This window comes from Vipera berus (assembly GCF_964194415.1).
Source record: "Vipera berus genome assembly, chromosome: 1".
Lineage (NCBI taxonomy): Eukaryota > Metazoa > Chordata > Lepidosauria > Squamata > Viperidae > Vipera > Vipera berus.
This window is the reverse complement of record NC_138202.1, coordinates 169,585,041-169,612,789: the sequence shown is the minus strand read 5'-3', so window position 1 is coordinate 169,612,789 and position 27,749 is coordinate 169,585,041. Positions and strand designations below refer to the sequence as shown.

At 40.9% G+C, this 27,749-nt stretch overlaps 1 protein-coding gene across 5 annotated transcripts in view; it reads left to right on the top strand.

Annotated features, from left to right (window-relative positions):
* The window catches only part of HIBCH (3-hydroxyisobutyryl-CoA hydrolase), a 70,469-nt gene that overhangs the window by 13,737 nt on the left and 28,983 nt on the right, over nt 1–27,749 (top strand). For 2 of the 5 annotated variants that reach the window (XM_081339145.1, XM_081339149.1), the window contains exons 1-7: nt 2,214–2,334; nt 4,109–4,151; nt 4,852–4,992; nt 6,810–6,894; nt 7,405–7,485; nt 8,679–8,731; nt 25,847–25,925. In XM_081339145.1, the coding sequence (XP_081195271.1) occupies nt 2,291–2,334; nt 4,109–4,151; nt 4,852–4,992; nt 6,810–6,894; nt 7,405–7,485; nt 8,679–8,731; nt 25,847–25,925 (526 nt within the window). In that variant the 5' untranslated portion in view covers nt 2,214–2,290. Of the gene's footprint in view, nt 1–2,213; nt 2,335–2,844; nt 2,867–3,406; nt 3,428–4,108; nt 4,152–4,851; nt 4,993–6,809; nt 6,895–7,404; nt 7,486–8,678; nt 8,732–25,846; nt 25,926–27,749 lie in introns of those variants that run through there. The other 3 variants (XM_081339147.1, XM_081339148.1, XM_081339146.1) reach the window with 3 other exon arrangements.

Genomic DNA, 27,749 nt, shown 5'->3' with positions numbered 1-27,749 from the left:
AGCAAAATCAATGGGGAAGCTGGCAGGAAGTTGGATGTCGTCGCTCCTATTCCCACTGCTTTTTCTGCTTGCATGTGCTCATTCTGTTAAGTAAATAAATAATGACATTATTGAAGATCATTCGCCACTACGGAGGATGCGGTGGCGCAGTAGTGGCACAGGGGCTTAATGACCCTGGATGTGCTGAGCAATTGCCAGCACTCTGGTGCTTCGAGTCCAGCTCCCCAGGACGGTTGAGCATCCATCACTTGTCCCTAGCTCCCGCCCACCTAGCAGTTCTTTACTATTGTTTTGTGAGTAGATAGATAGGTACTGCCATTTCGCTGGTGGGAAATGGTGGCTGCTTTCTGCATGGGGAGCTGGAACAGGTGCTGGGTCTTCCTGGATGCAGTCAACGGCTGAAGAATGCCCCAGAGGAGCTGACTGCAGGCCAGCCAGTATGAATTCACCTTCTTGTGGTGCCACTGGTGCAACAAACAGACTAGCAACTGTTGGCTGTCAGGACTTCCACTATGTGTGTAACATTGTAGTATATGCCATAAAAGGCCTTGTATGCCATATGCTAAATAAATTGCCACTACAATTATTTTTTTGTTTATGATATATATACTTTTCAGATGATGATGGGAAAGTTCAGCACTGGGATAAACCAATACGGCCAGCCTAAAATTTAATTTTCAATCTGGTCACATCAGACTGTACTATCTTTCAATCAAAAGATGACCTAACACAGGGATGTCAAACTTGCAACATCACGTGACATGTCACAACGTATTGTGACTTTTTTCCATTGCTGGCAATGGGGTGGGCGTGGTTTTGGCATAACGCATCCAGCCCACAGCCAGCAATTTGACACCCCTGACCTAGCAGATCACAGGGTTGTCTAATATATTAATATAGCATTTCAGATTAATCAAATTCATCACCTCCAAATAAATTACTGTGACTGTGTTATTTCCAATTTATCTCCAGAAGTTCAAAATAGTTTAAATATGGGTCTCTCTCCATTTAATCACCACAGTAACCTGATAAGAATTGGCTACGGTCTATCCAATATCTATCTACAGCTGAGGGCAAACCTGTGTTTCCACACAAACTCCACTTCCACAAGGACACAGTCTTAGTCCAACATCTTAACCACCACAGACTGGTTTCCTTTGAATAACAGCTGCATTATAAGTCGTAGTTAGCTGCAACAGCTGGAAGTCTGAAAAAATATTCTGTCAATTTTTTTTGTCTTGTCTTCAACGCACAGAAAGTGGAAGGTCGAGCAAGCAACAACGGACACAATACAACTAGATTAATGTGTTTATTACATGAGATTACAATTATTAACTATTGTTGCCGACGGGAGCATCAGCGGCCAAACCATGAATCTTGGTAGCTGAGAAAAAGTGGCGTTGAAGCGAAAGAATTCGGGTTAGCGCAGTTGCTTCAATTACCACCGGGAGTCGTCCTATAGCAGTCCAGAGCTCTTTGAAGAACTCTGAAATATGTTTCCAAGTAATTTCATTCACAAAAATCGAAATCAAAGCAATATTGTGTTTCTCGGTTTTAGGAACTCTCCTTTTTGTGCGCAACTAACTTTTTGGCATTGGTTCCCCCACCCCCCACCATTATCAGGAAAGGCAACACGGGGGGATGTGAGCAAGATCCAGATTTCTATCGGATGTATTGATGACCTGATCCTACCAGCTGACTCTTTCCTCCACCAAATAAGGTTTTGTTTTGTTTTTGACCCCTTCGAGTCAGTGTTGATTCTTGGAAACTGCTGATGTAACAGTTCCTGCAGCTTTTTTGGTAAAGTTTTTCGGAAATGGGTTGCCTTTGCCTGCTTTTTCCTACGGCTGAGTGAAATGTCCATGCCTGAAATGCCTTTTTTTGAACCGCTGAAACTACAGATGAGTAACTGTTTTGAAACAGGGGAGGGATATTTAGCTGTCAACTCAAATCGACCACGCACTGCCACCGCCATATGGCCAGCGATGCGCAATTGTTGAATGCCTCTTGTACTCCATCCTTACAGTGAAACGTTGGAGTACACGACAAAGTTACCCTCTGTGAGAGACTTGCGCTTCTGCGCCAGGAGAATTAATCCGGAATCCAGATATTCCTGCTCTAGACAACGAGACGGTTCCCCGGTTCGCTTAGTTTAGCTTCTGCTAGCTTCCTTTACACGTGTTAGGCGGCAGCGGGCGCTCAGCCTTTCCAGCGCCCTCGGATGATGTCATCAGGACGCGCCTTCTCGACGGCTCCTTGCTTGGGGGAGGCGTGAGCAGGCGGTGGCGTGATGGGGCTGTTGGTAACCCCTGTGATGCGGACGTGTCTTCCCAGGTAGATTCCGACGACTGAGGGGGGGAAAGGCTACTTTCAGTTTCGACGACCTTAGTAGGATGGAGTAGACGCTTGCTCTGAGCGGTCGCGTTCTCCCCGGGCATTTACTTAAAGGTCCCAACGAGTTCGGTGATAATTGAACGCTTCCCCTATTGAATGAGATCAAGTCTCATGCAGAGCAACACCGGAAAGACGATGTCAGCTGGGCGTCCCAGCGTAGATTACAGCTGCTCCCTCTCTAATACATAACGCGGTGCAAGGAGCCGTGACCAGGGGGGCTTTTGCCCAGGTTCGCCTGGTGCGCCAGTTGCGACCCTATCTGGACCGAGATGCCTTACGCACAGTCACTCATGCGCTCGTGACCTCCCGTTTAGACTACTGCAACGCTCTCTACATGGGGCTGCCCTTGAGGACCACTCGGAGGCTTCAGCTGGTGCAGAATGCGGCCATGCGAGTTGTGATGGGGGTTTCCCGATACTCCCATGTAACACCTCTACTCCGCGAGCTGCATTGGCTTCCGGTTGCCCTCCGGGTGAGATTCAAGGTGCTGGTGATGACCTATAAAGCCCTAAATGGCTTGGGTCCGGGATATCTGAGGGAACACCTGCTGCCGGCATCAAGCTCCCTTCGTCCAGTGTGCTCCCACAGGGAGGGTCTGCTCAGGGTGCCACCGGTAAGAGATTGCCGGTGGGTAACACCCAGGGATAGGGCCTTCTCAGTGGGGGCGCCTGCCCTTTGGAACCAGCTGCCAGTGGAGCTGAGGACTGCCCCCGACCTCCGTTCATTCCGCCGGGGCCTGAAGACCTGGCTCTTCGAGCTCTCTGGCCCAGGCTGAGGATTAATCTTATTTTAACTGGGGTTTTATTCATGCAGGGACAAATATAATTTTTTTTAAACTTGTTTTTAACTTTTGTATTTTGGTTTTTTAATCACCCTGTAAACCGCCCTGAGTCCTTTGGGAAAGGGCGGTATATAAATGTAATAAAATAAATAAATAAATAAAATAAAACAGCAAAAATAACTTTCGGTCGTCCTGATTCTGAGCACCAAAACGGTGAAAAACCTCTTACGCATAGCATTGCACTTGCACATGGTAATAAAAGGTTGAATTGATGTTCCTAGTTCTAAGGAAACTTGAACTTCTAAAAGGCAACCCAAAGGTGTTTTTTCCAGGAGGCAATTGGACTTCCTTCGTTTTTCTTTGAAGCCGTTTCGCTTCTCATCCAGGAAGCTTCTGGATGGTGGGGAATGGAAGGATTTATATTCCTTGCAGACAACTGGTCATTTGCATTCTTGTAGATTGGTTGAGGTCACTTGGAGGTTTATTTGTGTCCTCAAGGTCACCTGAGCAGTGCAAATGTGGGTGGAGCCTTCATGGCCACAGGATGTAAAGGCAAACATTTGATTTATCAACTGAATTTGCATTGCAGGATTAAGCATTGATCTGAGACCATTGAAGCTTGCCCTGCATTCAAATGCAGGGGGGGAAGCAGTAGAGAAAGGACATCAGAAGAAAAAAAATGGTTCCAAAAATATACCACAGTCATGTAAAGTCCCATATATCTGTCCAGAAGTTATATACTGTTTGTATCAGAGCAATAGCAATAGTCTTTGTACAGTATACTGGAAAAATTGTAACTACATTAAATGGATGTATCATTTTGAGAAATGTGCAGTGGAATGAAATACATGTCTAACAAAAATACATAATTTGTTTTATGTATTTACATTTGCTGTGGCAGAGATATGTCTGACCTTGAGTTTCTTGTTTCAGGTTTAAGCCGTTCAACAGGTTGCAAATCATTCTACGACACTTAGTGAGTATCGACATTTCCGCAAGTTGGGTGAATAAAAGTTTGTTTAAAACAAAATAGCCAGAATGCACAGACTAATTCTTCACTCCCAATGAGAGTGTGTTGATTTGTGTTTTTTTATTTGCATTCTCACAGCAAAAGGAAAAATACTTTTGAAAATGAAGGAATATTTCTGGCAGAATTATCTGGTAGTCTTCTGTTTCAAGAAGAGATAAGGGTAAAATCTGAAGAGCCTCAGATAGTTAAACAACATGGCTTTTTTAAAATATAAAAGTAACAATTCAGTCTTATTCAAGCTAAATGTATGAAGCAGAATGAATAATATTATAAAAAAAGAGTTAACAGGTTTCTAGTGATTTCACCTTGGCTTATAAACTTATTAAATTATGGAACCTCTTAGACAAAATTCAATTCTGTAATCAGTTGGGTATATTTGACAATGTTAGAATGACATGAATTAAGAGCAAGGGTTAACCCAAAGGACATGTAAGAAAGAGTTCTATGTCTGGAGTACTCAGTTCAAAATTGGTGGAGGCTCTTATAGTCAGTTTTGGGTACTTCTGCAGTTTTCTGCTCAAAGTACTTGTCTTAAAAATAGCAATTTTTAGTATGTACTAGTTAATTATGTTTTTAAGATCTTCTGCAGAATTACAGATTGTCGTTGAAGCATCAGCTTATTTAAAATCTTTGTCATTCCATACAGAGTATGACTGAGTCTAAGGATTCTTCAGCTGAGGTTCTGTTTGAAAAAAGAGGGTGTGCTGGCATTATTACCATGAACAGACCAAAAGCTCTTAATGCATGTACTGTTTCCATGATTCGACAGATCTATCCTCAGTTAAAGGTTGGTGGTTTTATATTAAAACAAAAGTTACCACAGTACCAAAACGTTTCTAATATAAGTAGTCCTCGACTTATGACCACAATTGAGCCCAAAAAAATTTGTTGTTTAGTGAGACATTTGTTAAGTGAGTTTTGCCCCATTTTATAACCTTTCTTGCCACAGTTGTTAAGTGAATCACTGCAGTTGATAAGCTAGTAACACGGTTGTTAAGTGAATCTGGCTTCCCCATTGACTTTGCTTGTCAGATGTTCACAAAAGGTGATCACATGACCTTGGGGTATAGCAATGGTCATAAGTATGAGTCAGTTGCCAAGCATCTGAATTTTGATCACATGATCATGGGGATGCTACAAAGGTCGTGTGAAAAAATCACTTTTCAGTGCCATTGTAACTCTGAACAGTCACTAAATAAACTGTTGTAAGTTGAGGTCTGCCTGTAAAATGATTGATGAATGGTTTGACAGAAGACATATGAGACTAGCTAAACAATGATGGCACTTCCAGTCAAGCTGACATTGATTGCTCCATACACTTTGCCACTAAAAGTGTAAATAGATTCTGTGGAGAAGCATTGCTTTGAAGAGAGATGAAAGTTCTGTTTGTGACACAGCTCTTCAGTGGGACATTCATGGCATAGGTTGAGGTTATAGTAATGATATCATGAGGCTTGTGGTAAAATATGTTGACTGCAAGAGCATCTTCATCTTCCTCCTTTGGTATCCTCTGCTCCCTTCAGAAAAATGAGGAGCCTATGAGATAGGAAGAAATGGAAACAGTATGCTTTTCTCCTTGCTTGTATGGATGCTCTGTTCAGAGAAAAGCTCCATTTGGGCCATTGTACTGGGTTCACTTTCTTACCAGTTTTTTTTTGAGGAAGGGCTGTAACTATCATGATGGTTTGTACCTCTTGCATGCTGGCTTGTATAGTGGAAAGAGGTGAGGAGAAATGGAGGTCTAGTGTGCTAATCTTCCTAGCCTCTTTTCCATGGATATTCTAAGAAGGAAAAAAACTTCTTTCAGTCCTCTGTGTTACTTGATTTGATTTGATTTATATGGTTGCTCATCTTGCAAAATGTCACTCCTGACAAAACGCCACTGCCAAACAACAAAATAATTAACAGAAATAAGAAACATATATCATAACATAAGAAAACCAAAGAAAAGAAAAAAAATTACAACCAAGAACACATCATCCAACAGTAATTAACTCGGGCACACCTCACCTACTGACCCCATGCCCAGAACAACCAGGTCATAAGGGCTTTCCAAAGGTTGTAAATGTATGGGGGTCAGTCCCAATCTAATCTCAAGTGGGATGATGTTCCAAAGGGTACCAACAGAAAAGCCCTCTCCTTGGCCATAGTTCAATAAGTAGAGCGGAGGTATTTACAAAGTTTCAGTTTTATACACTCTATTCCTAACTTTACCTTACACATTTTTATCTGGGAGTATGAATAGATTTGACTGACTTTCAAAAAGACATTCCTAGGACTGTGTGAAAGGTAGAAAATTGTTCTGCTTTACTGGATTATAGAAAGAGGGAGTAGGTACCGCAAAAAGATTCTGTTATTATAGCCAGTAGTTTTAGCCTTCCTGTGGAGTTGATTTCCTGCACTGGTCTATTTGAGTGAGGCTGACAATGGACAATGTTCCTCAGGCCTGCTACAAAGAGTTCTAATGCTTTGGCTTTCTATTTATTCTGGACAATCTAGCCCTGATCTATGTGACTTTTATGTGGGTTGCATAATTTGAAAGAAGAGACAGCACATTTAAAATGTCTAGTGCTCTGACACAGTCTTTCACAATATTTCTTTCAGAAGTGGGAGCAGGATCCTGAGACTTTCTTAATATTAATAAAGGGAGCTGGTGAAAAAGTGTTCTGTGCTGGGGGTGATATAAAAGGTGAGAATGTGAACATTTTTTACAAAATTCAAGGCTTTGTCCTTGTTTTTTAAAGAAAGAAATGCCATCCTACTCCCCATTTAGTGCTAATGCCAGCCAAGATGGCCTATTAACATGAACTCCTTATCTTTAAATAGGAGAGGACTTCATAGGAAGCCATTTCCTCAGACCTCATTTGATTTTGGGTGATCCACTCTCTATCCTAGCTCAGAGTTCTCCAACCTTGGAGGAGAGAGCAGCTTCCAAATTACTGCACGCACACAAATGACATATATGTGCACACCGTGGGCAGCCATTTCTGCGGCCCACTGGCCAAGAGCCTGCAGCCCGTTACCAGGCTGCAGCCCATAGGTTGGGGACCGCTGTCCTAGCTCACCATCATTCACTAACAGAATTTGCTAACTCTTGTGAAAGGAGTTGTGGAAGCTAGAAGGAAAGAAAAAATGGGGAATATTTCGGGATATTAAATGTTGCCGACATTAACTTTTGACATTTGTTTTGTTTTTTTAGCTATCACTGAAGCAGGAAAACGTGGAGACAAATTAACAGAATATTTTTTCAGAGAAGAATACACATTGAACAATGCCATTGGTGTGTGTACTTTTTATAGTATCCCCTTAATAACTTATTTTGACTTCATCTCCTCAGTGAAAATTGTTTTTTTCGGATAATAGATATTCATTGTGCAAGCCAATAAAACCTGTTATGCCTGGTATCTTTGATGGGGAATTCTTTTCCATGTTTAGGAGTGAAAGCTATTCATTTAAAGAAATACAGCAAAGGAGAATGTATCAAAGGGCTTTAAAATTAGGATGATTATTTTTTTTAGGTCATTTTAACATCACATCCTAAAAGATAAAGAGTGCTATAACCTCTTACATGCAAAATTTGAATCAAAATTATTATTTGAATATATGCTTAGTACAAAGTTATATTTACTTGCAGTTTTTGCAGAATGTCCCCGGTTCATTGGATACTATATATATATATATATATATATATATATATATATATATATATATATATATATATATATATATATATATATATATATATATATATATATATATATATATATATATATATATATATATATATATATATATATATATATATATATATATATATATATATATAGTATATCCCGTTAACTCTTTGTCAGTCACAAAATTTTAAATACACATATATGTGTGTATGTATATGTATGTTTACGTATATGTATATATATGTATGTATAAAATGAAAACATTGAAGGTGGAATATTTAAACCAATTTCTTTCTTGTTTACTTGTTTTTAATTTTTTTCTTAAGTTATTCTAAGAATGGTGTTTCCATATTTAAAATGTAAAGTTCTAATTACAGAATGCCCTCCTCATTGAGACCCATTTGACATTTAATATGTTTTTCTTTTGATAATGAACAAATAAGCATTTCTTTATGCTCCATCCCTACAGATCTTAATCTGATTATTAATTCTGGTACTGCCAATTTTTTTTATTCTGGCCTGTTTTTACTTCTCTGCTATGTTTTACAAGATGACTATTGTAATTAGGTTAAATGAACAGCTGTTTTTCCTCCCAAAACAACATTAAGAATGGGAAAAAAGAACTAGCATCTTAAATATAAAATATACTCAAAAGTGCTCTTAACAGTGAAAAAAAATAACTTAAATGTTTTAACTTACTCCTCTGAACATTTTATTCACATTATAAAGATGCATTTTCTTAGATAAGTGAGCATTCTAATATTTTAAGTAGGATAATGTGTTCTGTAATTTTTCACAGGCACCTGCAAGAAACCATATGTGGCACTTATCGATGGAATTACAATGGGTGGTGTAAGTGGAAACATTTTGTAAAAAAAAATAATTGGTTTGCCTTGTGTTTCACAACTAGTCTTAAAAATTGTGGGTGAAGCAGCTATAACAATTTCATGCAATCTTATTTGATGGATAAAATTGACATTTATTTATATTGGAAGAAGGTTCACAATAATTCTGTCTTCTCATATTGAATGTTCATCATGCTGCTGAGTTAAACTAATAGTTAAAAAAAACTTTGGTAAGGGAAAATGAGAATACTCTGAAAGAAGTTATTCCAGGAGGAAGAATATCTAAAGGTGCAAGATGAAAAGTGTCTTAAAAAAACAGTAGACAAACGAGTAGGGAGGAACTATCTTAAGAAACCTCTACAGCAGGTTTGTCAAACCGCATCAGCATTGCGGTTGCCCTCAGGGGGCCGGGTGGGTATGGCCAGGGTGGGCGTGGCCTACTGGGTGGGCGTGGCTAGAGTGCTTATGGCCTACTGGGTGGGCGTGGCCAGCTCTACATCGTTCACATCAAGGGTGCCTATGGGGGCCTGGGCAGGAGTGGGACAGATCTGAGGGTCTCTGGCAGAAGGAGGGTCTCTGGGCCAGGGCCAAGGCAGTGGGGGCCGTTCCCTCACTGTTTCCAGGATGGCTTCGCGGGCCAGATGAAACCACTTCGTGGGCCGGATCCGGCCCCCGGGCCTTGTTTTTGACATGTCTGCTCTACAGCAAATAAAGGCTAAACAAACAGGATAATCAGGGACTCTAACTGGTTTTAAATATTATGTTTTTTGAGAAAGACACTGAAGGAATTTCTACCTGGTGCTGTTTGTCCCATTACATAATTGTAGCACTATGGTGCCAATGACCGTCTTACCTTGGTTTTGCTAAAGGATCGCGCACTTGGAAAGAACATCCTGCTTGAAGAATCTAGTCTCCTTCTGCTAATATTTGGATGGTGTCACATAAGCAGTGCTTGAGTATAAAGCACTGTATTATGTGTGCTTTTTGCAAAGAAAAGCAGTTGCCTGCTTTATCTTAAATAGGGTTGGGAATGTTCTCCTGTTGCCTGTTGTATCTTTCCTCTTCTTCTGTTCCCTTGGGCATAGTCAATCCTTGAAAAGCCGGGTATAATCATTGTCTCATTGCAAATGATGTAGTCTAGTCACCAGGCTTTTGGAGACACACTTTTCATTATATGCCGCCCCGCCCTTTCCCATCTTGAAAGGACTGAGTACGTAAACTATCTTTCTCCTAAATTCTTTCTTGTTATTGGTAGCACTGACATTTTGTGTTTTGTCACATGACAAGTGTTTTTAGATTTCAAAAAAAAAAGTCATTTGATCCTAGGGCCAACTTTGGATTTCAAATGTACAGCCGAGCCCTTTTGTCTGTGGGCAGGTGTTGTGACAATCTGCCACCTTATATCAGCTTATCCTGATCCAAAATGAAGTCTTAGCTTAACATTCTGTACTTTGAAACTGCTGACCAGACAAGCTCTGGACCTTCCTTCCTTGTGTATCTTATTTACTTAGGCAATATTCAGGATATTCAGACAAAGAACTAAATCAGAGAGATTTCCCCCCCCCCAAAAAAAAACCCCACCTCAACTTCATACAGCTGCATTTGAGGAAAGCATGTCAGTTTCCCCATTGTACTCTAGGCTCTGGAATGATCCTCACTGGGGGCAGTGACGATGGAGACAGTTACTCATTATTTATTTATTATATTATATTTTTATACCGCCCTTCTCCCGAAGGACTCAGGGCGGTGTACAGGGCAATAAATATAAAAACAAAATACAAAAGTTAAAAAACGATTAAATATTATGCCCAAGTTTAAAACAGTAATTAATTAAAACATATTAAAACCCCAACCCTAACCCATCAGACCAGGTCAGATTGCTCAAATAAATAAGTTTTTAGATTGCGCCGGAAGGAGCGAAGGTCGGGGGCCATCCGGAGCTCAACCGGCAAGCAGTTCCACAGGTCTGGCGCGCCCACAGAGAACGCCCTCCCCCTGGGGGCCACCAATCGACATTCTTTGATCGGAGGCACCCTGAGGAGGCCCTCTCTGTGGGAGCGCACTGGACGGAGAGAAGTTGACACCGGCCGCAGGTGTTGCCATAGGTAATCCGGACCCATGCCATGTAGGGCTTTGTAAGTCATTACCAACACCTTGAATCTCACCCGGAGGACAACCGGCAGCCAATGCAGCTCGCGGAGCAAAGGTGTAACATGGGAGTATGCCCAAAGCAAGATTGGATGTGGCTTGCGGGTCACTTAGTTTATCAAGCTGTCACAATTTCTGAAGGCTGAGAAACCTGTGTAAGAAGATCACTGATACTGCTTCTTGACTTTCACACATTTCTTGGAGCCAGCCAGCAAAATCCAGTATTGAAGGAGGGGAAAGAGCAAAGGAAACAACATTTATTCTCCGGACTTGGTCTCAGTTCCTCCAGCTGTATTGACCAACCACATGAGACTTCAGCACATTGGAGCAGAGTTGTAATAATGGCAAGAGGGTGTTAAAATCTGCTTGCTTTTTTTCCATTTCTGGCTTCTTATAGCAATAGCACTTAGATTTATATACCGCTTCACATTGCTTTACAGCCCTCTAAGCCAGGGGTCTTCAAACTTGGCCCTTTTATGACTTGCAGACTTCAACTCCCAGAATTCCTCAGCCAGACACGCTGGCTGAGGAATTCTGGGAGTTGAAGTCCGCAAGTCATAAAAGGGCCAAGTTTGAAGACCCCTGCTCTAAGCGGTTTACAGAGTCAGCATATTGCCCCCAACAATCTGGGTCCTCATTTTAACGGAAAGATAGAACACTGAGTCAATCTTGAGCTGGTGAGAACTGAACTGCCGAACTGCTGGCAGCCAGCAGTCAGCAGAATTAGCCTGCAATACTGCATTTTAACCACTGCGCCACCACAACTTATACAACTTGATTTCATAATTTTGCATCTTTCTCAGGGTAGACCAGGCATGTCAAACTGCTGGACCACAGGCCCGGATGCATCACGCCGAAACCGCGCTCACCTCATTGCTGGCAATGGGGGAAAAGTCGTGATACGTCGCGCGACATCACGTGACATTTGACATGCATGGGGTAGAGGTCTGTTAATTGAATTAGGCCAGGAACCCTTACGCCATACCCAGAATGGTATTTGGGCTGCCCAGTGGTTGTAGCATTAAATGGAGACTTGCACTACTAAATGTGCTACTGAGAATCAGGTGTGCACAAGGCACTTCTTTATCTTCTTATATACAAGGACGTTGGTGTTACACCAAGTTCAGCTTTCAGGTACCGAGGAAGGTTGAAAGTGTGTGATTTTGCCTTATCAAAGAATAAAATAATAATGGTAATAGTAGTAGTAATAATAGTATAAATAAAAGAATATAAATATTAAATATGATCTAAATTAGCAATTTACAGTGTATTTTTTTCTTGCTGTCATTCTTTCAGGTCAGTCTCAACTCCTACTGACTATTGGGACAAGTCCATGCAATTTTCTTGTCAAAAATTTTGGAAGTAATTTGCCCTTGCCTTCTTCCTAGGGCTCACAAGAAGCAACTAGCCCAGGGGTCGGCAACCTCGGCTCTTTTATGACTCGTGGACTTCAACTCCCAGAATTCCTGAGCCAGCTATGCTGGCTCAGGAATTCTGGGAGTTGAAGTCCACGAGTCATAAAAGAGCCGAGGTTGCCGACCCCTGAACTAGCCCAAGGTCATCTGGCAGGATTAACACTCACAGTTCCCTGGTATCTTGCCTGGTGCCTTTAACCGCTCCACAAAATTGGTTCTCAGAAACTATATATGATACAAATAAATAAATAACACAAATAAAATTGAAATTTAAAAGGAGAATAAAAATTTGATCAATCAAGTAACCTACTGATATCCAATGACCCAGGCAAAATTACTTCCAGTGGCTGCTGTCCCCACAGTTATGTGATTGCATTTTGGGTGGCCACTTGACCACAATTTACAGTGTTCTTTCCAGAAATATTTAGCCTTCAGAAAAAGCTTTAAAACCTAGCTCTACCGATTGGAGGGGCCCCTTAGGAGAAGCTGCTGGCTAGAGGTGATGGTACACTAACACAGCCTGCCTCTCCCTTCCAGACCCTTGTTTTTAGCTTGTTTTAATTTTTTGTAATTTTAATCCATTTTTATATTTATAATTGTTGGATTTTTTTTGATGTTAGCTGCTCAAAGTTTCCTGAACTGTGAGATGGGCAACAAATCAGATAGATAGATAGATAGATAGATAGATAGATAGATAGATAGATAGATAGATAGATAGATAGATAGATAGATACATACAGTGTGGGTTTCAGCCAAAATAACTGTGGCATTTGCTTAACGACCATGGCATTCACTTAATGACCAGGGTGATTCCTTTAATGACCATTGCAAAAAAATGTCATAAAATTGAGTCAGTCATGTGATGACTTGCTTAACCACCAGCATGATTTATGACCATAATTCCCATCTCAATTATGGTTGCAAGCCGAGGACTACCTTATATCTAAACATTCATGTAGTAGTGACATCTTTGAAAGGGCAAGATCTTTAAATGCAGACTGGATCTGTTTTAAGACAAGAGTTTGTTTAACCATAGTTTACTAAATAAATAACATTTAGCTAATGTTCATTCATACTGTGCCTAAATCACACTTTGATGCGTTGCATAGCAACGTGTAAAAGTGTCTCACAGTTGCTTGCAGTAGCAGCTAAATTAAAGCAAAAATGTTGATGGGCCTTGCATGGTTAAAATGCATTCTGAAGTAGTAGATAACTATCTTTTTTGTCAGTTGACTTAAGAGTCCCCGAGTTACTTCCTGCTGAAATCATATGGTTTCAGATGGCTTGTGCCCAAATGGAACTGAGGCAGAACAAATAACAATTCAGGTAAAATATTGGAGGTGGAACAGAATAAAACAAAACAGACCACTTCTTTTTGAACAAGGCAGCTGAATCTTTTAAGAACATTTCAGGCCATCGGTTGACCAGAAACGCATGTAAATGGAATAAATTGAGCTTTAAATGGATTACATTAGTCTAATAAGGCGGATAATGCAGGAACTAAATTGATGTTTCACAAGGCTGGTTTTTAGATGTATTGTTTTATTTTCTACTCATTTATTAAATCTGGTCTATCACAGAGTCATTGCTTATAAAAATCAAGGTGTAGTTGCCCAGAAGGCACAGAAGCCATCTGAATGGTGTTTGGGGAAAAGCATTCCCTCTCAGCCCTAGGAAGGAGGCAAAGGCAAACCATTTCCCAAAAATTTCACCAACAAAACTGAAGGGACTTGTTCAGGCAGTTGCCAAGGGACAACACTGACTTGAAATCCCCACCCCCAAAAATGAAGAAATAGGCTATGTAAGGAAGTACACCTGATTTGAAGGACTCTGAGAATCCCGTTTTTCCTCCCGATACTGGTGATTCAGCAATAAGGATATTTTATGTGATCATGTAACATCTTTAGTGAATATTCATAGCCGTTTGTTCAGGATTTCCACTAATTTTTGAATGCACCTGAACCAGGCCAAAAGACTAGGCAGTGTTAGCAGCTGAGCCTTAACAAAGCATGCGTGAAAATGTAAATATGTTGAAAGTATCCATAGTATTTTTAGCACTAATGTAGTAAAGGCTCTTATGGGGAGGATCAGTAAATAAAGCTGCAGATGGCTATATAAAAATAAAAGCCTATTGTGATTTCTCTATTTGTGACTAGCCGCTGATGGAATGAATGGAATGAATTGAAGACCAGCGACTTCATGTTTCTGTTGGGAATAATGAAGGAGAGAGAACTTCTCAGGGTAAAAATGTGCAAGGGAAATTCAGATACCAGCAGTTTTTATTTTATAAGTTTATGGAAGTTATTTTTCATCAAGAACAACAGCAAAAGGCATCTGAGGAGCAAACCTCATTGACTTCTGCTAATTTGCTTCCTAGTTTACAAATTGCTTAGAATCTCTAAATGGGTAGCTGGGATGGGCTGTTACTGAAATAAACAGCTGAAAGCCTTGAAGCATCTCAAAGACCAACCCATGTGGTGTGATGGCATTTTCTTAGACCTTCTTTTACATGTATATTATCCATAGTTGGGGAGGGGTATATACAGATGGGAGTTAAAATGTAGTTTAAATTACAATAGCCAAATGTACAAGTAATGGCAATTCTGTTCCAGCTTAACTGAATTCTAAGTAAATAAAGTACTGCAGTGATTGGGAATGATCTATTCATCTCCCAGCTAAAGCCACTTTAGTGTATTATTTTTGTTGTTTCTGTTCAAGATGTGATGTCTTTCCCCTGTTTTTTGTATCATGTAGGTGAATATGTGCCAACGTAGCTTCAGAGAAAGCACAGTGTGGCATTAAACTGAAAGTTGTATTAATATGGGTAGGAGGAAAGGTAAGAGCTGTATGTGTACATAGATACTTTTTTGGATTGCAACGAGGTAGATATATATATATATTAATACATATAAACAGACATGCACACTTGAATGTGGATGTGGGTGTACTTATGAAATACATTTCTTTATCCAAAGCTCAAACCAAAAGCACATAAAAAACCTCTCTAGTTTAATCCAAAGCCATCAACTAATTATACTGTTCCCTACAGTGGTCAGACAGGGACGCGGTGGCTCAGTGGGTTAGGACGCTGAGCTTGTCGATCAGAAGATTGGCAGTTTGGCGGGTCGAATCCCGAGTGCCGCGTAGCAGAGTGAGCGCCTGTTACTCATCCCAGCTTCTGCCAACCCAGCAGTTCGAAAGCACGTAAAAATGCAAGTAGAAAAATAGGGACCACTACCGTGGGAAGGTAACAGCGTTCCGTGCACCTTTGGCATCTAGTCATGCCGGCCACATGACCACGGAGTCGTCCTCAGACAAGCGCTGGCTCTTCGGCTTTGAAACGGAGGGGAGCACCGGCCTCTAGAGTTGGAAACGACTAGCACGCATGTGCGGGGGAATCTTTACCTTTTTACAGTGGTCAAGCAGATGCGTCTATAGAATGTCTAAGGGAAAATGCAGTGTGACAGTATGTTCCCCATTAAATTCTCCAGCAACTGGGTTCAAAAAGTCTTTTAGCTTAGAGTCATGGCTTTGCTTGGTTTCTATTAAGGATTTTCTTGTGGTGGCTCTGAGTGGCAGGTTCTTTGTTTCCCTCTTCCTCATTGCTCTTTCATAGGTCACAGCATTAGTAATATCGAATGACCATACTGTCTAATATTTTACACCCAATTTTCTTTTATTTTCTAAGGTATGTATGTATGTATGTATGTCTAATTTAACTGTAGAGCCGAGTCCATATAGTGGTATAGTATTTCATTTCTGGTATAGAATTCTTCTTAGTTGCAAATCTTAGCATATGCCTGAAGATGCCAGATGAAGTCATTTAAGGATTAAAGATGTCAACAGTATACAAATGGAAGATTCTATTTATGGATTCTGAGTTAAATGAGACATCTGAGGGTGTACAACTTCTTGGATAAGGCAATTGACTGAATGAAGATCAGTAAAAATGGAAATCAAGCACTGGGATACAAACCTCTTCTGGGAAATTATTATTTAACATTTGTTAGTGGGAGTGTTGACAATTGAGAGCATTCATCAATCCAGTCTTGTTACCAGTGGCTTTTTATGGCCACTGACACGTAAGTCTTCCCATAGCTAAGATACGGAATATTATGGAAGGGACCTCGGAGGTCTTCTAATCCAACTCCTGCTCAAGCAGGAAACCCTGTATCATTTCAGACAAATGGCTGTCCAATCTCTTCTTGGAAATCTCAAGTGATGAAGCACCCACAACATCTGGAGGGAGGTTGTTCCACTGGTTAATTGTTCTCACTGTTAGGAAATTTCTCCTTAGTTCTAGATTGCTTCTCTCCTTGATTAGTTTCCCTCCATTGTTTCTTGTCTTGCCTTTTGGTGCTTTGGAGAATAGGTTGACCCTCTCTTCTTTGTAGCAGCCACTCAAATATACTGCTATCATGTCACTCCTTGTCCTTTTTTCTACATTAGCAATACCCCATTTCTGCAACCGTTCTTCATATGTCATGCCGCTTTTTGTTCTCTGTGTAATTTCATACAAATATAAGATACTACATACTGATGTAGGCCACTTAGCTTTGGGATTCAAATATTAATTATGCTTTGCCCTCCCCCCCTTTTGTGTATCCCTTCCCCCATGGATGTCTCAAACAAAATTCTTTACTCTGAGAAAAAAAAAATTTAAATTAAGGATAATAAATGAATTCTTGTGATGGCTCTGAAGAACAGCTTTAAAATGTTTCACACATTGAAATGTGTGATGTAGCTATTAATATATTCACAGCTCAGTGACATCCAATTAGCCATGTGCTCCTGTGCCTTTGTACTAAGTAAATCCATCTCCCATTTTCAAGTTATCTAAAGCTTGACGACAAATTTGTAACGAATTGTGATACACAGATAAGGATAGCTGAACCTTTTTTTAATAAGCACTTGGTTGAATGTTCTTATGGCATTGTCACCTGTGCATTTTGATAATTTATTTATTTATTTATTACTTTAATTTGTATACCGCCCTTCTCCCGAAGGACTCAGGGCGGTGAACAGGGCAATACATATTAAAAAACAAAATACAAAAATTAAAAGCGATTAAACAACAGTGCTCATGAATAAATTAATACATATTAAAAAGTTAAAACCGATTTATAAAACCCAACCCCGTCCCATCAGGCCAGGCCAGCTTGTTCAAAAAGGTAGGTTTTGAGATCGCGCCGGAAGGAGCGGAGGTCAGGCGCCATCCGGAGCTCGGCCAGAAGGTGGTTCCATAAATCTGGCACGCCCACAGAGAACGCCCTCCCCCTGGGGGCCACCAGTCGGCATTCTTTGACCGGTGGCACCCTGAGGAGGCCCTCTCTGTGGGAGCGTACTGGGCGGAGGGAAGTTGACGCCGGCCGCAGGTGCTCCCCAAGGTATTCCGGACCCATGCCATGTAGGGCTTTGTAGGTCATTACTAACACCTTGAATCTCACCCGGAACACAACTGGAAGCCAATGCAGTTCGCGGAGCAGAGGTGTAACATGGGAGTGTCGGGAAACTCCCAACACAACTCTCGCGGCTGCATTCTGTACCAGTTGGAGCCTCCGAGTGGTCTTCAAGGGTAGCCCCATGTAGAGAGCGTTGCAGTAGTCCAGACGAGAGGTCACGAGCGCATGAGTGACCGTACGTAAGGCATCCCGGTCTAGATAGGGCCGCAACTGGTGCACCAGGCGGACCTGGGCGAAGGCCCCCCTAGTCACAGCTACTATATGGTCTTCTAAGGAAAGCTGTGAATCTAGGAGGACTCCCAAGTTGCGAGCCCTATCTACGGGGGGTAATAACTCACCCCCCATAGAGAGGGATGGGATATCCTGAATATCCCGAGACGCCGGTACGCACAGCCACTCAATCTTGTCAGGGTTGAGTCGAAGCCTGTTCCTCCCCATCCAGACCCGAACCGCCTCCAGGCAGCGGGACATCACGTCGAGGGCATCACTGGGGTGGTTTGGGGTCGAAAGGAAAAGCTGGGTATCATCAGCATACTGATGATACCCAACTCCAAAACCACGAATGATCTCACCCAGCGGTTTCATGTAGATGTTGAACAGGAGAGGCGAGAGGACTGACCCCTGAGGGACTCCACAAACGAGAGGCCTTGCGGTCGACCTCTGCCCCCCTGCCAACACCGACTGCGAGCGTCCCAGGAGATAGGAGGAGAACCACTGAAGGACCATGCCTCCCACTCCCAATCCCCTGAGACGCCGCAGCAGGATACCATGGTCGATGGTATCGAAAGCCGCTGAGAGGTCTAATAGGACTAGGACAGAGGAATATCCCCTGTCCCGAGCCCTCCAGAGATCATTCACCAGCGCGACCAATGCCGTCTCCGTGCTGTACCCGGGCCTGAAGCCCGATTGGTACATGTCTAGATAATCCGCTTCATCCAGAACCAGAGGGAGCTGATGCGCCACCACACTCTCAACAAACTTCGCAAGAAAGCGAAGGTTGGAGACCGGACGAAAGTTATTTAACACAGCTGGGTCCAAGGCAGGCTTCTTGAGGAGAGGTCTCACCACCGCCTCTTTCAAGGCGGCGGGGAAACTACCCTCACTCAAAGAGGCAGATATAACCGCCTGGAACCAGCCTCATGTCCCCTCCCGGGCTGCATAAACCAGCCAGGAAGGGCACGGGTACAATAAACATGTGGTGGAGCTCAGCCTCCCCATAATCCTGTCCCCTTCCTCCGGAGTTACAGGATCGAACTCCTCCCAGATAATATTGACAAGACCACCCGTGTCCTGATCGTCCGACTCTGCCCAGTCGGAGTCCAAACCGGTCCAAATCCGAGCGATAAATAGCCACTGATGCCATTTTTCACTTAATTAGCAATTATTTCTGGATGGTTTTTGTGCACTTGACAAAATGTTCAGCTCTGCTTAAAATATAATAAAGTAATTGCAAGGGATGAGGATTTAGAGTTCAAGATTGAACAATTTGGAATATGTTTGAGTTTTAGACTCTTCTTGGTGGTTTCTAGCATCACATCCTATAGGACTAGTTGTCTTTACAAGCATCGAAATGTCTTCCTGCCCCTAGCATTGTAGGAGGTAGGGTCATAGAAAGTTGCTTGTAATGGTTTAGACCAGGGTCCCCAACCTCCGGTCTATGGACCGGTATTGGGCCACGGCATGCCAGCAAGCGATCCGCACAAACAAGCAAAGCCCCATCCACGGAAAAACCTCTGGTTTAGACTATTGCTGCAAGTAGCTTAGTATGGCCACAAGAGTCCACAATTGATGAATTTTTCCAGCTATGCATGGATCTGCAAAGGACTGAACCAGGGACCTTTGCACGCACACCACATGAATCACTATGAACTAGGGTCCTTCCATTTAAATTGGTTTATAATTTCTGTTAAGTTTGCTTAATATAAAACCATTAGATGTCATTTAAAATAATGCTTGTGTTTGGGAAGATGGGGATTGTTCCATTTTTTGCACTGAATCTTGCGAATGATTAGGAGATTCTGTGTATGGGAAGAATTATTGTAATGCAGCCCTCTTCAGACTGATGTCCTGTACATATGTTGAATTGCAATGTTGATCATTCTTAGACTATGTAGCTAGTGAGGTTGCCAGCCCAGAGCATTTGGAGATTAGCAGAGCCTCCCATCTTTGTGACCACCCTTTTCTTCCGTCTTCGTGGCTGTGCTACTGGTGCAAAGCTTTTGTATTTATCAGAAAAGCTGTGAAAAGTGGTCTTTCCCAAAGCAAAATATATGCTTACTTCCAGGCTTCCAGTCACTGAGGTTCCAAACGCTTAACAGCCTGGGATGCAATTTGGAAACTATCAGTTGCCTTCAAACTGTAGCAGGCGGTTACAGTATGCCCATTAGTGCAGGAGTTGTATATTCAGCTCTTTCAGTATCCCCGTTAGAAGATTGAAAACATTTGCTTCCATTTTGAAATAGATGTGATTTGCTCTCTTGAAACCTGAACAAAACTGTGATCGCATCATATATATACCCATACGGTATATAGTTTTTGTTTCTTCAAGGCCAAATTGTACTTTCTAAGAAGTTTACAATAATATCTTTTTGGGACATCTTTCATTGGACTGAAGTTATTTTCATAGAAAATGTAAGATAAATAACTGGCTGATCTACTGTGTTATTCCTTCCCAGTATGTATGCCTTACGTACCTGTCTAGAAATTTCAAACTCTTTTTCTGACTGTGCTCTGAGAATTCAGTTTGGTTCAAAACACCTTACCTGGGCGAGGGCAATCTCAATATCTCTCCCACGGTAGTATTTGTATGAGATCATTCTGCACACCATTTATCTGTGAAGGCTGAAAACACTGGAAGCAGCCTTGAATTAAGACTGGGGGGAAAAAATTGAACCTTTCTGAATTTGTCAGATGGCTGCAGACATAATCCCAGAGACAAATGGTGCAGACTGTTTTGTAGCTAATCCTGAGTTATCTCACAATAAATCTTGATAATTGAAAAAAACGATTAAAGAACTGGTCAGTGGAAAAGCTCGACCAAAGGAACACTGAAGCATTTCAGTAAGCCTGTGTGGAAAGGCTACTAGCCTACACTTCCTTGTTGGCTGCAGAAAGAAAAGCAAAACGCTTGCATTTAATAATAATAATAATAATAATAATAATAATAATAATAATAATAATAATAATAATAATAACAACAACAACAACAACAACAACAACAACAACAACAACAACAACAATAATAATAATAATAAGTTGGAAGGGATCTTGGAGGTCATCTAGTCCAACCCCCTGCTAAGGCAGGAAACCCTATACCATTTCAAACAAATGGCTGCCCAGTCTCTTCTTAAAAACCTCCAGTGTTGGAGCATTCACCACCTCTGGAGGCAGGTTGTTCCACTGGTTAGTTGTTCTAACTGTCAGGAAGTTTCTCCTTAGTTCTAGGTTGCTTCTCTCCTTGACTAGTTTCCATCTGTTGCTTCTTGTTCTGCCTTCAGGTGCTTTGGAGAATAGCTTGACTCCCTCTTCTTTGTGGCAGCCCCTGAGATATTTGCAGCCAGTGTGAAAAGACAGACAACTGGCATAATGGACATTTGTCAAACAGCAGGTGGCAGCAACTAGCCATGTGTAGCGGATCTGAAAAAACTCAGTAAGGTTTTAAATAGGTAGAACTGTGATGGGAGACCCCAAGGAATTGCAGTGCTGTAGATTAAATCAGGAAGCTGATAAAAGCTTCCCAAGAAGCTGGCAAACCACTTTTGTAATGTTGCCAAACATGCTGCCTGAACACATCTATGAAGTCGCCCTTTTCGCCGTTTAAAGAAGCTAGGATAACTTTTTATCATTAAAGAATATTTCAGCCAAGCATTATGGTGGGGCAGAGACACTTCTATCACCGCTCTCCAGATGGTAAAGCAAATAGAGGCACTCTTTTTCTTTTGTGTTCCCCAGCACAACAAAGCTTTTGGGAACTTGACAAGTTTTAAATAATGAAATGGGTGACTTAAATGTTGCAGAAGGTTAAGGTGCCCATTTTGTCCTTTAAAACCCGTCTCAGCCCTCTCAAATCCAAAGACTCAACTCTTTGTCCTCCTGACTTCAGTGGAGGAGGAGGAGAAGGAAAAGGAGAAGGAGAAGCAGCTGTATTATGAGTGATTTGGTGCCTTTGGGCAGCTTGTGTTATAAAAAGTGAAAAAGTACTTGGAAACAAAATTAGAAAAAATTGAATTGAAAAGCTAGAAATAAAAACGATGGGGATCTCCTGGAGATGTTTTTGATGTATGGCAGTGTTATCCTCTTCATAGATTTTGTTGGTTGTGCAGTAGTGGGTTGAATGATCTTATCAATTTTTTGATAAAGTTGCATGGGTACCCATTCTGTTGGAAGACGTTTTAAACAGAGCCTTGGTGGAGCAGTGGGCTAATGCCTCCTTAAGTAACACCAGCTGCCTGCAGCTCAAGGTTGACTCAGCCTTCCATCCTTCCGAGGTAGGTAAAATGAGGACCCAGATTGTTGGGGGCAATAAGCTTTGTAATAATGTCGCTTGGGGTGTGTGTGAAAGCCCTAATAAGCAGGCATATACATAGAATGAAGGCTATGCTAAGCTTGTAAGCCGCCCTGAGTCTTCGGAGAAGGGCGGGATATAAATGGGATTTAAAAAAACCCCAGTCTGTTTGCTTTTCCTGATGCTCAGGCTTGTAGTATGTACTTGTCCCAATAGTGTTCTCACACAGCTTCTCTTGTGGCAGGTTGGGTTGTTCCCTTGATAATGGAGCACTTGCTTAGTGTGGATGGCTTTGTGATAGACTTGTGTTTCTAATTTGGCACCATTAGCTCTGCTGATGAGGATATTGAGGAAGGGTAGAAGGTTATTGTTTCCTCCTTATGAATTTTATTCTTCCAAAGATGTTGCTGATATTTTCACGTGTCTTCTTTAGCTGTTCCTTTTTTACTGTGACAAAGGTGTCACGACCATACTGGATCCATACTTTTGGTTGCATACGTGGGACATGCTATAATTTCTAGACATTGCATTACAGTCTTTGCTATAAGACCTGAAAATGGTGATCCCATGGGTGTTCCTCTGATTTGTGGGTATATTTTTCCATCAAATTGAAAGTAGTAGTAAGGCAAAGGTTGATGAAGTCCACGATTCTGAGTATTTCAAACTTAGTATTTATTTATTTATTTATTTATTTATTTATTTAGTTATATTTATATACCGCCCTATTCCCTGAGGACTCAGGGCGGTTTACAGGGAATTAAAAATCCAAAATACAAAAATTAAGAACCAAATTAAAAAATATTAAATTAACCCTGTAGTCAGTTAAAAAGAACCCCAAATTAAAAATTCCTCCTCAGTCTGGGCCCGAGAGCTCGAAGAGCCAGTATATTTGGTTAGATTGGGTGTGTGGTATAATAGTGCTGCCATGGATTCTTTTGCTAATTCTGGGAATGTGGAATGTTCCGCAGCACAGTTAAAAAAAAAGCTGATGTTGGGGAACTGTGATTTAATTTAATTTAATTTAATTTTGATTTACATCTACAGTGAATAGCACTAAATTAATTGCCATTAGTTAATATGAGCACTCCATATGTATATAAAGTATTTTCTGTTATACTACAACCTATCAGTTTGGGAGGGGTCATGAAGGCTGCATCCAAAGATGCTGGGAATATAGGTAGGGCTTCCTTACAGAAATTTATCAGAAGGGGAAAAACAGTGATAGACAATGTTACTGACTTTTTAAGTTTTAAAACTGGAAAAAAATAATTAAATTCCCCCGCACCACCGTTGTATACTCAGAAGTTTGTCATTTTTTGGCATGACCCCATTTTAGTCTGAATCACGGTTCTATGATTTACAGCTGACTTTTACAGAGGTCTTCATAAGTTACTCCTGGTAAATGTGAGTGGAATAAACTGAGATTTTCTTGGATATTACTAGCCTTGCTAGTCAATGTAAATGTATATTTTATACTGGATAGTAAAAAAGGAGAAATTTGTTGGCATCTAATAGAAGTAATTCTAACCTGAGAAGTTTGAATCTATAACTCAAATGTAAACAAAATAGGGGTTGACTAATTCATTGATTTAAACATCTGAGTCATCAGATGCAAGCATGCAAATGCATAAAATATATATTACCATACCACACCTTTCTTGTTGTAATGTTTATTTTTTGCAGTTTCATGTAATTTATAAAAGAAAGAATCATTTAATAATAAAGTTAAAAATTAGGAGCTGTTTGGCAAAGCAAAGCTGTGCTTTCATACCTCTTAAAATTGGAGCTCCCGTGTTACGGATGCTTGAGTCTCAGTTTTCCTCTTTTAATGAGGCATATAAGTGTGATAAAAAAAATGTGGTTTGTGTTTGTATTTTGTGGTTCTTTTTTTGTGCCTGATCTTTAAATGTTACAAAAAGTTAGCTCATCCTTACCTGAATTGACCTTACTGAACAGCAAGATTCCCTTTTTCTGTTAGCACAATATGCATATGGAGGAATCTTTTGATTGCCTACTAAAGAATTTATTTTAGCAGCTTTGAAATACATAGACCAACTCCTGAAATAATTTGGTTTCCCAACAGTGATGGCCTGCTAGGAAATGGCTTAATTAGCATTTTATTGTAATTTAGAAGGTCAATATGCAGAGCTGATACTCCATTGGAGATGCATTTTGGTGTCAAGCAAGGATAGTCAGTCTGTCGCACTCCAGATATTGCTGAACTACAATTCCCACCTTCTCTAAGGAGTATGGGCAATGGTGAAGAGATGTAATTCAGAAATACTTGGGAGTATCAGATTATGCTGCTTTATATTTTGAATCTTGGAATTGTTCCTTTAAATTACTATTGACAATGACAGATTGAGTTGTTCTTTACAGAAAGGGAAGTCCTTATCTCAGGTGCCAGAAGTGTTAATCCCTGTGTCTGAAAAAAAACGGGCTGTCTAACTGGTCCTTTTGGGCTGAGTGTTTTCCTGTTCTGAGCGAATGAGCCAAATACTTCTGACCTTTCCAGAATGGCGAATAGTGAATACGGTACTTTTGAACATCCACATTGAAAAGTATGGGAGGAGTACGTGCCTGCAGTTTTCCCAACTTGCCTGGAAATATCTGATGAGAAATATGTTGTTTAACAGGAGAGAAACTGGTTTGTTTCCAGAAATAAAAACAATGGCATGACCAAATAAAGGAACTTTTTAATGTGCTTAATTGTAAGTTGTAAAAGCTTTTAAGTGTGCCTAAGTGTCTGAATGGATGAAAATTGTATTTCCACAATAAGTAGCAGTTTGACAGCCAATTTGGTATAATGGTAAAGGCAATGGTGTAGAAATGGGGAGATCCAGGTTCAAGCCCACTGTCGGCCATAGAAACCTACTAGATCACACAGAGCCAATCACACTCTCTCAAAATAACCTGAGAATGTTTCTGTTGTATGGATAAAACACAGAGAGATCCCCAAGTACAGAGGTCCCCAACCTTTTGGGCACCAGGGACCAGTTCTGTTGAAAAAGGTTTTTCCGCAGACGGGAGGGGGCGTGGTTTTGTGTGCTGCCTGCATCTCGCAAATGGGGCTTTGCTTGTTTGTGCGAACCAGTTGCTGGCATGTCACGGCCTGGTACTTGTCCATGGACTGGGGGTTGGGGACCCCTGCCCAAGTAGATTATCCTGAGGAGACATGGGATGTAAATTTCATAAGTAGAATAGTAATAAAGACACAATTAATATGCTTGCAAGAAGTATGTAAATACGCAGTTGGCATTATGTTAAATAGGGCATGGGAGAATGCCTCTTAAAATAGTACTTAGCATCTGCAGGGTTTCTAAGCACCTGTATTAAATCTGTATTAATTAAATCAAGCACGTATTTTAGTCACTTTAAAATGGTTTCCAAATGATTGACAAATGTATGGCCTATGTCTTGTAGCACCAATAAAAATGGTGGCAGAAAATGGAGGTGGGGGAGTGGCTAGGCCTATGTATGGACTACAATAGAAAACTGGTTACTAGAGTTCCCTCCAGAATTTATTTCAGGTCATAACTTTCCTTTCCTTTCCTTTCCTTTCCCTTCCCTTCCTTTTTGTTTTCCTTTGGTAGGGTGTGGGCTTGTCTGTCCATGGGCATTTCAGAGTTGCTACAGAGAGGACTCTTTTTGCAATGCCAGAGACAGCAATAGGTAAGCATCGCACACTGCATTTTATATTGACTTTTCACAGAGAAGCAGAAACTACTATATAATACTAGCTAGAACATGAAGAGTCAAGTTCCTGTCCTGCTGTGGCACTTAATAATATCGATCTACTCACAGTGACCATAAGGTCCCACAGAGAGAGTCTGTGAGAAGTTCATTCACCTCCATGTATACCGCTTAAAACTTACAGGAGAAAACATTAAATAACACCTGAATAACAATAATGATTTGGTCTTTATTTCTTGAGTTACTTTTTTGTTTTAATTTCCACTCATGGAATATGCTTTTTCATACTAAGGGAGAATTGTTCCTGTGCCCTTTGCTTATTTTTGAAATATGAGCACAGCAGGAGATGGAATTTGACAAAAAAAAATCACCTAACCTTTTCTTTATATAGAATTAGGACATCATCATCAGAGATTAGCTACCGGATTAACTAGGAGGCAACAATATAATGCATGGGGACACCACATATTGTCTGCGGATCCCAAAATGGGGGGTGGGAATATATTTTAGGGCAAAAATGGTGAATTAAAAAAAAAATTAAAATTACTGTCACCTGAAGTCTTACTATGTTTAGTTTAAGAACACCAACATCCTCTAAAATGTGGTGATCTCCAGAAATATACAGTACATTTGTTTTTAAACATTATTTTAGCACTTATTGTATAGATCACAGGCTATTTGTTCAGAGTTCATTCTGTGAATAAAAGCATCTTGTACATGGGGAGAAGATTGGCACATCGTTAGACTATCTAGGAAGCAACCTGATGAACTGCAGCAAGAGAAAACCAAAGGCTCCGGGGTGATTACACTAATCAGACGCAATGTTTTGATCACACAGCATCATCCGTGTAGCTGTCATTCCAGGGCAGGCATGTCAAACTCGCGACGTCACATGACGTCGCATGACGTATCGCGACTTTTTCCCCATTGCCGGCAATGGGGTGGGTGCTGTTTCAGTATGATGCATCTGGCCCGCAGGCCGGCAGTTTGACATGCCTGTTCCAGGGTGTCAGTTGAGCTTGTATTTTTGGCTTCCAAGATCTAATGAAACAAATCCAAGGGTGGGTAGAGCAAGAATACCTTTGCAGGGTATTAAAAACTGCTTTAGAAAGATACTCTTCAAAGATGATTAGGGGGCTGGAGGCTAAAACATATAGGGAATGGTTGCTGGAATTGGGTATGTGTAGTTTAATGAAGAGAAGAGTGAGGGGTGACATGATAGCAGTGTTCCAATATCTCAGGGGCTGCCACAAAGAAGAGGGAGTCAAGCTATTCTCCAAAGCACCTGAAAGCAGGACAAGAAGCAACGGATGGAAACTAGTCAAGGAGAGAAGCAACCTAGAACTAAGGAGAAACCTCCTGACAGTTAGAACAATTAACCAGTGGAACAACCTGCCTCCAGAGGTGGTGAATGCTCCAACACTGGAGGTTTTTAAGAAGAGACTGGACAGCCATTTGCCTGAAATGGTATAAGCCAGGTTTCCTGCCTGAGCAGGGGGTTGGACTAGATGACCTCCAAGGTCCCTTCCAACTTTATTATTATTATTGTTGTTGTTGTTGTTGTTGTTATTATTATTATTATTATTATTATTATTATTATTATTATTATTATTATTATCATCTGAAAAAGGCTAACAAATGGCAGTTCTGAGAGTACAAATTGTGGCATCGTGGTTAGGTCTGATTTGGATAGAGACAATAATGAAGAACTTTGATTAACTTTTGATCTTCATTGTGACTTGAACAATTATCAAAGGTTCTTAACTATTTATACATTAAGAAAACTTTTCTTCCAGTATGGAT